The following is a 13,743-nucleotide window of genomic DNA, read 5'->3' on the forward strand; positions in this document are numbered from 1 at the left end:
TTGGCAGAGAATTCACCTGCGTAAAAAAATGCCCCAATTTTAAAGCAGTTTCCTCTGTTTCACCTTTGTGTTTTCTGTTTAAAAATATTGCTTTGTGTAGGGGGCAAAAATCCAGGCAAAGTCTCCTAAGTGATTGTCCATGGGACAGATCTTTTCTGTATCCCACTATACAATGACAATTAACAAATTAAAATGTTTTAAAAGATTTGAGCAAACACCAGAGAACAGATGAGAAATTTTAACATTTTTCAGACCTAAAAATAACTATGCTCTCAAATAACTAAGTTTATTAATTCCTACATGTCAACTATAAAAATAGTTTTTAACAGAGTAATGTCGTTGCTGAAGAGTTGTTTTCTAGTTTCTTTTTGTTTTTACCCAGAATTGATCTCACAGGATGGTGGGGGGTGGGGGGGTGTAAAATAAAATGCAAATTCCTACCTTTGAGGTTTTACCATGAAATATTTCAGTTGAGAAGATTTTCCTTTCACGGTGACTACTCATTATCCACAATAACGAGGAATAAAGATGCCCTGGATATAGTATCCACTAAGGGTTCCAAAAACGTATTCTGGATAACCATTTCATTCTCTAACATCATCAAATGATCTAACAGAGAGGCACAAAAGGAGGAAAGAGGGCTATTCTGAGTCTTTCCTACTTTGCTGTGCGTGCTCATTACCAGATGGAGGTGTTAAGGAGCATGAAAGTATCTAGAACACTGTCCAAAGAAGAAATAAATAGCAAGTAAATCCAATGCATTTAAGTTGTGCTTTCAGGATATGTCAAGCCCAAGCTAAACCACTATTCCTCGTGTCCCAGAGAACTCAGCAGAGCCAACCCTGCATCATCCTGCTCTCACCCTGGAGTGTTTTCTTGGGAGTAACACCAAGCCACTTTCCAGCAAAGTCTTTAGGGGTCAGTTAGGGATATGTTGTCATTCGACCACACTGGCTGCTTCTCTCTGCAGAAATAATGACAGGCATGTGTTTTAAAAATCAGTTCTCCCCGTTTCCTAAGACAAGGATTGGAGAGCTGCCTTTAGCATTTTCGCTGTTATTAAACCAAAAGTATTTTAGTTTCTATTGAAATAATAATATCATAGCTTCTATTATTTCATATATTTAACATTCTTTCTAAAAACAGCTTTCATTTTTAAAATCAGCAATGCTTGTCCATCTACTCACATCTTAAATCAAAATAACTATTAAGTTTATACTAAAAGCACTTAGAGGTCTCAACTAAAAAGAAATTAATTCCCACTCTGGTTGTAAGAAAAATCTATTGTATTAAGGCTTAATTAAGCCTTTTAAAAGAAAGTGGCCCATTGGCTGGGATATGGAAATGGTTATATATTTAACAATAACTTTTTTCTAATATATATTCACTACACAAAGTTTGAGAAACCTAAGGTTAAAAAAAAAAAAAGTACTAATCACATCAACCTCTAAATATCAACCTGTAAATCAACCCCAAAACAGCAATCACCTGATAGATTTTTGTTTCTTCAATGTAAATGCATATCTATATTTTTAAAATACAAATTAGTTGAATTCCTTATCAACAGTTTTGTTGACATTTTAAAATATTATGTCAAGAACAATGTTATGGTGGTAAATCCTCCTTGAAAGCCTAAGTTTTTAACGGTTATATATTTCTTTTTTTTTTTTTTCTGAGTTGGAGTCTCACTCTGTTGCCTAGACTGGAGTACAGTGGCACGCTCATGGCCACCCCATGGGCTCAGATGATCCTTCCGCCTCGGCTGTCCAAGTAGCCAGAACTACAGGCGCGCTACCATGCCCAGCTAATTTTTGATTTATTGTAGAGATGATGTCTCTCCAAGTTGCCTGGGTTGGTCTTGAATCCACAAGCTCAGGCAGTCTATTCACCTCTGCCTCCCAAAGTGCTGGGATTACAGGCTGAGTCACCAAGTCCAGTCATTAATGGTTATATATTTCAACTGATGCCATAATTTTTAAAACTATTCTCCTATTGTAGTTGCTTCCAGTATTTTGCTATTGCAGCCATCTTTTGTATAAATCTTAGCACATTCATGACCAGCAAATTTTTTACTTTCCTAATACTGAGAGTGGGTGAAAATTAAAAATAATCTGAAGCTGGTTGCCGCAAACTTCTGTTGTTAAGCACAACTGAAATGGTCTTTTTTAAATTGTCCACCTTTTTCACAATACAACTGAAAGATGCAGATATATCCCGTATTTGCCTCAGACCCCACTCTGACTAGCATTCCATACTTTCTATTTTTATTTAGACTATAAACCCAAAAAGACAATCTTCCATGATGAGGTAAATTCACATAAGCAGCAACCAGAAACAGACTTTGGAATGACGTAAATTCACGTCACCGGTTGCAAATGAGTTAACAGTAGTTCTTATTACTGCCTTAAAATTAGCTAAAGGGAGAATTAAAAGGGATGCATTTTTCAAAAGTGTATTCTGATAGTTATTTACACTTCTACCAGCAGAGAGAGAGAAAGAGAGAGAGAGAGAGAGAGAGAGAGTGTGTGTGTGTGTGTGTGTGTTATAGATTAGAACATATAGTTTATTTAGAAAGTAAATTAAAGAGAGAGAGAGATTGATTCAACTCCCCAAGATAAGGGAGGGGGCCAAAGCTAAGAAAAGTCAGCAGTATATTTAAATGCTCATTTCATGGTATCCTTATCTCCACAGATTTTTATCACTTTATTACAACTTTACTCAACTGTCAGGTTTAAATAATGTCACCTTTTAAAATTTGGGTTTCTTTAATAAAGAGAGAAATTTCTGTTTCTTCTATGGTAAATGGTATGTAGAAGCTCTTTACATATTTTATGCAAATGCTTTACACATACCAACATATAGATGTATGCAAAACTTTAATAATAAAATATGTAATTATTATATATAATACACATTTGTGGTAAATACTTTTCCCAATTCATCATATGGCTTTACATTTATGTGTTAACAAATGACCCAGAAAATCCACTCAGAGATATTTATCCAAGAGAAATAAAAACACATATCATAAAAACTTGTACACCACTGGGCTCGGTGGCTCAGCCTGTAATCCCGTGCCTTTGGGAGGCTGAGGTGAGTGGACTGCCTGAGCCCGTGGGTTCGAGATCCGCCTGGGCAACTTGGCGAGACCTCATCTCTACAATAAATAAAAAATGAGCCAGGCGTGGTAGCGCGCGCCTGTAGTTCCAGCTACTTGGAAGGTTGAGGCGGAAGGGTCGCTAGAGCCCAGCAGTTCGAGGTTGCAGTGGCCAGGAGTGGCCACGGCACTCCAGTCTGGGTGACAGAGTGAGACTCCAACTCAAAAAAAAACCAAAAAAACTTGTACACCAGTGTTCATAACAGCATTATTCATAATAGCTGAAAGGTGGAAATAATACACATGCCCATCAACTGAAGTACAGATAAACAAAATGTGATACCCACACACAATGAAATGCTACTTGTACATAAAAAAGAATGAAGGACTGATACATGTTACAGTGTGGGCCAACCCTGAAAACACTGTAAGTAAAATAAGTCAATCACAAATGGCCACTTGTTGTATGATTCCATGTATATAAAATGTCCAGAAAAAATTAGATTAGCAGCTGCCTAGGGAGGAAAAGGGGGCAATGGGGACTCACTGCTAAAGAACATGGAACTTGTTTTGGGGGTGATGAAAATGTCCGCTTTCCACAACTCTTTGAATATACTTGAAATCACTGACTTGCTCATTTTTACATGGGTTAATTGTCACTATGCAATTATATTTCAACAAAGCTATTCTGTTCTTAGGAGATGGGGTCTCGCTATGTTGCCCAGGCTGGAGTGCAGTGGTTACTCAAAGACAAGATAATTGGGCACTACAGCCTTGAACTCCTGAACTCAAACAATCCTCCTCAACAGCCGCCCTAGTAGCCTGGACTATAGGTGTGCGCCATGACACCCAGCTTAAAGCTGTATTTAAGATGTTTGCACTAATATTATTATGCTCTGTTAAGACTCTTGCAAAAATAGTGAATTTGTCTCATTCTCTAATTTTCAGGAAAGCTTTTATTACTGCAAATTTCTTGAAGCTATGTTGTTAAATACCAGATTGCTCTGAGCAATTATATTTTCTTGGGTGACCTTATCTGTTATTAATATGAAATATCTTCCTTTAGTCTATTTAACGTACTTTGCCTTAAATTCTATTTTGCATAATATTAACATTGCTTTGACTGTCTTTTTCATTCATGTGTGATATTTTTCTGAAAACTTTTAATATCAATGTTGCCTTTTTTCTTCATAAGTATCTCTAATATATACACAACTTAGAGTTATATTTTATTTTTTAAAAGACTAGGAGTTGGCTGGGCTTGGAGGCTCAGCCTGTAATCCCAGCACTTTGGGAGGCCAAGGTGAGTGGATTTGCCTGAGCCCTTGGGTTCGAGACCCACCTGGACAACTTGGCGAGACCTCATCTCTACCAAAAATCAAAAGTTAGCCTAACGTTGTAGCGCGCGCCTGTAGTTCCAGCTACTTGGAAGACTGAGGCGGAAGGATAGCTGGAGCCCAGCAGGTCGAGGCTGCAGTGGCCAGGAGCGGCCATTGCACTCCAGTCTGGGTGACAGAGTGAGACTCCAACTCAAAAAAAAAAAGACTAGGAGTCTATTAATAGGAAAATTTCACCTTTATCTATTACCTATTCCTAGCTCCCTATATATTGTTGTTTATTTACTGTATTTTTAAATTTCCTTTTCTCTGCTTTTGGTTGAAATAATAAACTTTCAATATTTTCCTCTCATGATTTATATTAAATACCTTAATTGTGGTGGTTGTTCATATACTTCAGATTACATTTTAAAATCAAATTCCAGAGTTAATCTATACCTGAATCTTTTTTCCTGAAAAAGAATCCTAAAATTTTATCATTTCTTTTTCTTTTACTTTCTCAAATTGAGATGATCTGATCCAGACCTAAATATTTAAAGATTAACATTACAGATTTAAAAAATCTATGAGATTCAACTATACATTGTGTGTGTGTGTGTGTGTGTGTGTGTGTGTGTGTGTGTGTGTGTGTGTGTATTTAAAACTCACTACTGTTCCCCTTCTTTTTTTTGGAAAGAAGTACTTTCATAGATTTTTTCAAAGAAGGTCTGGAGCAATCAGAGATGGTGAATCATTGCAAGTTCAAAAAATGTTTTTATTTTCCTCCCACACTGAATTGATGGTTTGCCTGAATATGAAATTACGGGTTCAAAATATTTATCCCACAACTTCAAAACTACTACTTCTATCATTATTTTTTACCAATATCTATTTCTATCTTCTATCATTTATTTTTTTACCAATAATAGGACTAATGTCAATCTGATTCTTTCCATTGTAGATAAGCTATGTTTGCTCTCTGGACGCTTTTAGTTCGCTCTTTGACCACTGGCATTCTAAAATTTCATAAGCAGCCATCTGAGTGGAGGCCTTTTGTTATGCTTTCATTCAGCACTCACTGGGTATTTTCAGGAGACTTGTCTGTCTTCAGTTTGGGAAAACTTCCTTGTATTATTTCTGTGATTATAACTGTCCTCCATTTTCTCTGTCTAAATTTCATATTAGAGAAACACTGAAGCTTTAGAATGTCCTCTATATTATGTGACTTTTTGTTCATACTTTTTACCTTTTTCAATTCAAAACTGCATTCTGAAGATCCTAGCTCAATCTTTCCATTCATTAACTTGCTTTTATTCGTGTCAACTCTTATTTAGCCCATTTATGCATTTTGATCTTGATAATCATATTTTTAAATTCTAGGATATTTGACTGGTTTGACTTCATTCTATCCTACGTTTGTTTCATAACTGCAATAACCTCTCTTATCTTTCAGTGACCATTACTTTTTTTACTTATTTCAAAGTCTCTTGTCTGTTTCTGCTTCATGGGGTGTTATTTTTTGTTTACTAAGTTTAGTGCCTCATTTTCCTATCATAGGTTTTCCTCAAATGTTCAATGATTCTAGTGAGATCATTTCAGAGTCCGTATGTGTCTGCATACGCTGTTTCTGTTTACTATTATCTGCCTCCAGTGATAATGTGGGAAATGTGGGACATCATGCCAGATGTCATGTATACGACAGAAGTCTGCCTTCTCAGGATGAAGCTCCTTGAGCTTCCTGACAATCAAAGTCCTTCTGAAGTATCTCTGCTTCTCTGTCCTGTATTTAAGCTCAGAGTTTTAAGCTTGAATTCAGAGCATGGGGAGGGAGTTACTTTAGCCCTAATTACTCTGTATTCATTTCCTTATCTAATACTTTAGGACTTCTTCCCAGTAGCTGAATCTGACTAGTTTGGCTCTACCTGAAACTGCACCTACCTCGAGAACACATTGATACACATTGATCTGTGTATGTTCTGAGCTGAGACTCCACCAGGTTTTATTTTTCTATTGGTATAATTCATCATACTTAAAATCTTTCAGGAATTCCTGAAATTCCCCCCCCCCCCCCACTGACAGGACCTTTTCTTGTTTTCCCAGGCTATTATCAATTTATTCATATAACCATGTATGTATATATAGGTACACATGCACACCTTTCTGTCAACTCATGAAATTTGAAACTGTGGATAAGCCGTTGGTGGTGGTAATGTACTTAAAGATGAGCTCAGTCTATCATCTTGATCATGTTCTCAGTTTCATTATTTGCTAAACAGTGTATACTCCAATGTTAATATGGCTATTTCTTTAAAATATCATACCTGTATATCCAACTCCTAGATGATATCTTTCCTTGGATTTTTTATAGGCATCTCAAACTCAACATGTCCAAAATTACTGATTACTCCACCAAATCTGCTATACTCAGGCATCAACCACGTATCAGAACCCTTGGAGAAAATTCTTCATAAATCCTTTCCCCCTACTTATCACCAAGTAGATTTAACTTTTCCCCAACTTTATTGCCATTAACTTTATCCAAGCACCATTATCTCTTACCTGGGCTAGTATAAGAGCCTTCTAATTGGTTTATCTGCTTCGTCCCTTCTAATTCATTATTCTCAGAGTAGCCAGAGTCAACATTTACAAATACAAGTTAGATCACATCACCCTCTTGCTTAAAACTCTTGTATTACTTGTTACTACTATTGGAATGAATTCCAAACATTTTTACATTAAATGATATTTCTGAAACCCAATCTGGAGGTTAAGTCTCTACTATTTACTTAAAGATCTCTGATGCCAAAAGCTTATTATAGCCTGCCTTCCAGAAATTTGAAATCTTTCTCTTACCTTTATTCCGTCTTGCTGATATGTTCCATACCATCATCTCAAGTTAATATAACTACAGTTCCTCCTCACTATAATGCCTATATAAAAAACTGTTATAATTGTACTCCATCAATACTAGGCATTTCTATCTACTTGTAGCTAGATCAGTACTTGTAGCAATTATCTTTTCCAAATGAACAATTCCGGTTAAAGATTTGAATGCCTTTGTTCAGTTTGCTATAAAACGGGAATACTTGCAGTTGAGTCTCAATATATGACTGGTTAATCTGAGCTTTGCTACTGTGTATCCTGGGCAAAAATTCTAACTATAGCCTCTTTTCCTATCAAATGAAGGGGTAAGGGCATAAAATTTCTAAGGTCTCTTCCATTTCTAGTAGTCACAGATTCCATGACCTAATATAAAATTTCTTTAGAAAAAGTGTAGTACAGTACCTATCACTCAAATCCCATAAAATTATAGAGAGGGTAATATTCTATTTCAGATTTAAGAAGAACTTTCATCAAAGAGGAAAACAATTTGACTTCTGGAGACAATTTAAGCCCCACATACCATTCTGCTATTACCATAAATTCAGTCTGCCAAGATTTGGTGCTGTCTTCAATTGCCCAATGAACACATACAACCTCAAGAATTAAAAATACAGTAACAACAAAAACAAGTACTACTATTACCATAACTACTACACAGTAACAACTGGAAGCTATTCTGGGTAATGACCAACTAACTATAATCAAATAGGAATGGAAAACAGGAAAAAACAAGGCCCAATAGGTACCAAAGGCTTTTCCCAGAAGGTCATTAAAGACCAACAGTTCATACTGGTTTACACAAAGGTTTACACAAAGAGCCAACATATCCTCCTTTTCCCACACCACCTCCATTTTTATACTAATGTTAAAAGAAGAAGCTCTCTGAGTTAAGTTACTAGTTTCATGAATGTTTTAGTAGTCTTTAAATCTCACTATAGTCAATTCTAAGTCTTCATCAAAATCATTAACACCAGAGGTGGAGGGGAAATGAATTCTCTTCTTCCCTAATAACAGAACTCCTAACTACCTTCCCACAAACTGTATAATGTTGAGAATGGGAATTTACTCCCACTGACACTAAAATACTATCCCAGGTTTGAGTACTGTTCTTTGTATTGATGGATTTCATAAATTAAATAATCCACATTGCTTTACCTGATACATTCCAACTCCAATGTGCTTCGGCTCAATTTTCACTAGCTCAGCTAATGGATCTTGTACACGCCTTGCTATGGAAACTGAAAAAACAGAATCAAAAAATAAGTATGACTTGATGTGAAAAGCAGTAACCAGATAATTACTTATGTTCCTCATAATGTAAGTACTTAAATCTGTTCTTCTTCATCACCTCCCAAAAGACCAACAATTTAAATTTCAAAGTTCCCCTTTTTTTCCTCTACACAAAAAGTGAATGCAAAATTACAGGAATAATTATGCTATCAGAACTGCTAGGCATTCTTGAGCACAAATAGATAGAAGGATTATAAATTTGGAAAAATAAATAAAATTTTTAGTTCCAATATTTACACAATTATCTGTTCATTTTAAAAATAAAGCATAGTAGGCTATCTCATGCTCTTTAGAGCAAGTAAATATTTTGAACAATTATGTATTATTATAAATATAGTTTATATTATACATCAAATATGCTTATTAGAATTAGATCTCGGCCAGGCTCGGTGGCTCAGCCTGTAATACCAGCACTATGGGAGGCCGAGGCAAGTGGACTGCCTGAGCTCACAGGTTTGAGACCCACCCAGGCAACTTGGCGAGACCTCATCTCTATAATAAATAAAAATTAGCCAGGCGTGGTAGTGCACGCCTGTAGTTCCGGCTACTTGGATGGCTGAGGCAGAAGGATCACCGGAGCCCAGCAGGGCAAGGTTGCGGTGGCTGGGAGCGTGCCACTGCACTCCAGTCTGGGCAACAGAGTGAGACTCCAACTCAAAAAAAAAAAAAAGAAAAACAAAGAATTAGATCTCAAAAATAATGAATAAATGATGCAATCATATCTTAATAAACCAGTATTGCTTTTAATACAAATGTCACATAAGTGTACTCATTAGCCAAATTACATCAGCCGGAAGTGATCGCAACTGCTTGTCTCCTAACGCACACCACAGTTCTAATCACACCCCTCTTCTAATCACACCCCTCACAATCCATGCTCAAGAAATTTCAGAGTTAACTTCAAACATTTCTTTACCTGTGTCATGATTTTACTTGGTCATTTTTATTGTCATCACGTTTGTTAAGACAAAGATCAATAAAACTTCACATCTAGTTTCGTTTATAAGATAGATTTAGCTAGAGAAAAGTTATTTATTATTTATATTTATTATGACTCTTATAGATATTTCTAAAGGTACCTCTCCCAATAGCATATTACATTGAGTTCTTATATATGAGTAGCTTCCATTTTCTAAACATATAAAAGCTAATCAGGGCCTTCTACTCATTCAGATTTGAGGGAATGCAAATTCATTAAGTAAACACATTAAGGCCAAAGAAAATCTCATGCCTGTTTCCATGTTAAGCTGTTCAAGGTCTGATGACAGAAGCCACCTTTTGCAGGTGACTAACAGATTCTCCAGACACTGATTTGTACCACCTCTCTCATCAGAGACAAGATCTGCTGATCTACTGTAAACAGCAATTTCACTGCATGGTCATTCAAGTCATCTTCATATCCTTTATAACAAAATCTATACACAGTGACTATGGCAGCTTGCAAAGCAAGCTTAAAGAACATTAAGCTGATGTCATACAATCTGCCTATTGATCTCACAGAACAGATAGGGACTCCAAGGACTTCATATATTCTTTTATTATCAAAGATCACAAAAGGTTAATTAGAGTAAGCATTGCAAGTTATAGGATAAATGCCTTCCTCTAATACCACATTTATAATTACAGATTGAAAATATAGTGCCACTAGAGATAAACTGTAATTTATCTAAAGCAAATATTATTTTAGCCTAGCCTTTACAACTAAAATATGATAAAAATGATTTCTGCACATGTATAAATTGCCAAAATACTTTCAGAGTTAAATAACACAAAACAACCCCAAACAGGAAGCCGTGTGAAAAATTTAAGAATACAGACACATCTTTTTACTGCACTTCACTTTATCACGATTCATAGATACTACATCTTTTTACAAAATGAAAATTTGTGGGATTCCTATCTCTCACCACATACAAAAATCAACTCAAGATAGATTAAAGGCTTAAATATGAGACCTGATATTATAAAAATACTAGAAGAAAGACTAGGGAAAACTCTTCTAGACACTTGTGCAGGCAAAGAATTCATGACTAAGACCTCAAAAGCACAAGCAACAAAAATGAAAATAGACAAATGCAACTTAATTAAACTATTAAGTTTCTCCACAGTAAAATAAACCATCAACAGAGTAAACAGACAATCTAAAGAATGGGAGGAAATATCTGCAACTATGCATCCAACAAGGGACAAATATCCAGAATCTACAAAGAACTCAAACAGCTCAACAATACCAATGACAACAAAACAAATTATCCCATTAAAAAGTGGGCAAAGGACATAAATAGACATTTTCAAAACAAGACATACAAATAGCTAACAAGAATATGACAAAGTGCTCAACATCACAAATCATCAGAGAAATGCAAATGAAAACCTTAATGAGATATCATCTTACACCAGTAGAATGCTATTTTTAAAAAGATAAAAAATAACAGATGCTGGTGAGAATGTGAATAAAAGGAAACGCTTTACACTGTTGGTGGGAATGTAAATTAGCACAACTGCTATTAAAACAGTAGAGATTTCTAAAAGAACTAAAAATAGAACTATCAATCCAGCGATCCTACTACTGGGAAATCACTATATCAAAAAGATACCAGAATTCATCCGTTTATCACAGTATTATTCATAATAGTAAATATATGGAATCAACCTAAATGTCCATCAGTGGGTAACTGGATAAAGAAAATGTGGTATATGTACACAATGGAATATTATTCAGCCATAAAAAAGAATGAAATCTTAGTTTTTGCAGCAACAAGTGTAGAACTAGAGGTCATTATCGTAAATGAACTCAGAAACAGACAAATACTGCATGCTCTCACTTATAAGTGGAAGCTAAATAATGCATACACATGAACATGGAGTATGGAATGTCAGATACTGGAGACTTGGAATTGTGGGATGTTGGGAGGGGGGTAGATAATGAGAATTTACTTAAAGGATACGATGTATATTATTTGGTGGTGAATACACTAAAAACCCAGACTTCATCACAATGCAATATAGTCATATAACAAAATTGTACTTGTACCCCTTTAATTTATACCTTTTTTTTTTTTTTAAAGAAGGTTCATGGCAACCCTGCGTTAATCAAGTCTAATTGGCACCCTTTTTGTAACACTTATGATCTGTGCCACATTTTGGTAATTCTCACAATATTTCCAACTTTATTACTATATCTCAAACCTGCCCAACTTGTTCATAGAATTAATGGTGACAGTCTTTTTGAATAAACATACTAATTGATCCCACTGGTCTTAAAGCTTGACACTTATATTTGTCTTATCTTAGTTCCTTTATCAGAAAAGTGACCCTCAGGCCTACAGTATGAAGAAAGTGAAACTTATCAGATCACTGTAACCAGACAATAAGATGCCAGACCTTACCTGTTTGCCAACTCTTCTTCCTTACCCCTCCCCAATTCCACTTGATTATTATACCTTACTTCCTGTTTTCTACATTCCTGCCCACTATAAACCTCTGACATCAGTGGGAAGGGGAGACAGATTGAGGAAATCTTCTTCATTTATATTACCCAGATAAAAAGCCTTCTTTCCTGACAATACTTATTGTCTCGGTGACTAGTTTTGTGCAGCAAGCAACAAGATCCTGAAATAACCCCTAGTATTCAGTAACATATTTGTTATGGTGATGTGATCAATGGTCTTTGATATTACTATTATAATTGCTTTGGGGTGCCATATAGATAGCATACCTAATCAATGAATGTTGTGTGTGTTCTAACTACTCCACCAACTGGCTACTTCCCATGTCTTTCTCCCTCTCCTTGGCCACCCTATTCCCTGAGACACAACAATATTTAAATTAGGCCACTTAGTAACCCTACTACCCTCTAAGCATTAAAGTAAAAGGAAGAATTACACAGCTCTCACTTTAAATCCAAAGCTAGAAATGATTAGGCTTGGTGCCAAAAGCCAAGATGGACTGAAAGTTAGGTCTCTTGTGCCAAACAGTTAGCCAAGTTGTAAATGGAAAGAAAAAGTTCTTGCAGAAAACTAAAAGTACTACTCCAGTGAACACATGACTGATAAGAAAGTGAAACAGTCTTACTGCTGATCGGGAGAAAGTTTTAGTGGTCTGGATAAAAGATCAAACCAGCCACAGCATTCCCTCAAACAAAAGCCTAATCCAGAGCAAGGTCCTAACTCTCTTGAGTTCTGCGAAAGTTGAAAGAGGTGAAGAAACTGCAGAAGGAAAGGTTGAAGCTAGCAGAGGTTCGTTCATGAGGATTAAGAAAAGAAGTTGTCTCTGTAACAAAAGTGCAAGATGAAGCAGCAAGTGATGATACAGAAGCTGCAGCAACTTATCCAGAAGATCTAGCTAAGATCACTGATGAAGGTGGCTACACTAAACAACAGATCCTCAATAAAGACAAAACACCCTTCTACTTGGAAGAAGATAACTTAGATAGATGGGAGAAGTCAATGCCTGACTTCAGTGTTTCAAAGCTTCAATGGACAGACTGGCTCTTTTGTAGGGACTAGTACAACTGGTGACATTATGTCAAAGCCAATGCTCAGTTTTCTTTCTAAAAATCCTAAGGCCCTTAAGAGGCCTTATGCTAAATCTACTCTGCCTATACTCTATCAATGAAACAACTAAGTCTGGATGACAGCACATCTGTTTACAACACATTTACTGAATATTTTAAGCTCATTGTTGAGACCTACTGCTCAGGAAAAAAGATTCCTTTCAAAGTGTTACTGCTTATTGACAGTGAGCCTCAACACCTAAGAGCTATAATGGAGATATACAAGGAGATTAATGTTGTTTTCATGCCTGCTAACACAACATCTATTCTGCAGCCCATGGGCCAAGGAGTAATTTCAACTTTCAAGTTTTATTATTTAAGAAATCCACTTTATAAAGCTATAGCTGCCATTGACAGTGTTTCCTTTCATGATCTCAGCAAAGTGAATTGAAAACCTTCTGGAAAGGATTTACCATCTCTGACACCACTGAGAACATTTGTGATTCACAGAAGGAGGTCAAAATATCAACATTAATAGCAGTTTGGAAGAAATTGATTCCAACCCTCATAGATGATTTTGAAGGGTTCAAGATTTCAGTGGAAGAAGTAACTCCAGATGTATTGGAAATAGCAAAAGAACTAGAGTTATAAGTGAATCCTGA

At 36.0% G+C, this 13,743-nt stretch overlaps 1 protein-coding gene across 1 annotated transcript in view; it reads right to left on the bottom strand.

Annotated features, from left to right (window-relative positions):
• The window catches only part of SRBD1 (S1 RNA binding domain 1), a 237,641-nt gene that overhangs the window by 80,136 nt on the left and 143,762 nt on the right, over positions 1 to 13,743 (bottom strand). The window contains exon 16 of the mRNA XM_008064317.2: positions 8,452 to 8,534. Within this exon, the coding sequence (XP_008062508.1) occupies positions 8,452 to 8,534 (83 nt within the window). The remainder of the gene's footprint in view (positions 1 to 8,451; positions 8,535 to 13,743) is intronic.

Source organism: Carlito syrichta, unplaced genomic scaffold, assembly GCF_000164805.1.
Source record: "Carlito syrichta isolate Samal-C Ts95f unplaced genomic scaffold, Tarsius_syrichta-2.0.1 Scaffold307284, whole genome shotgun sequence".
Taxonomy (NCBI): domain Eukaryota; kingdom Metazoa; phylum Chordata; class Mammalia; order Primates; family Tarsiidae; genus Carlito; species Carlito syrichta.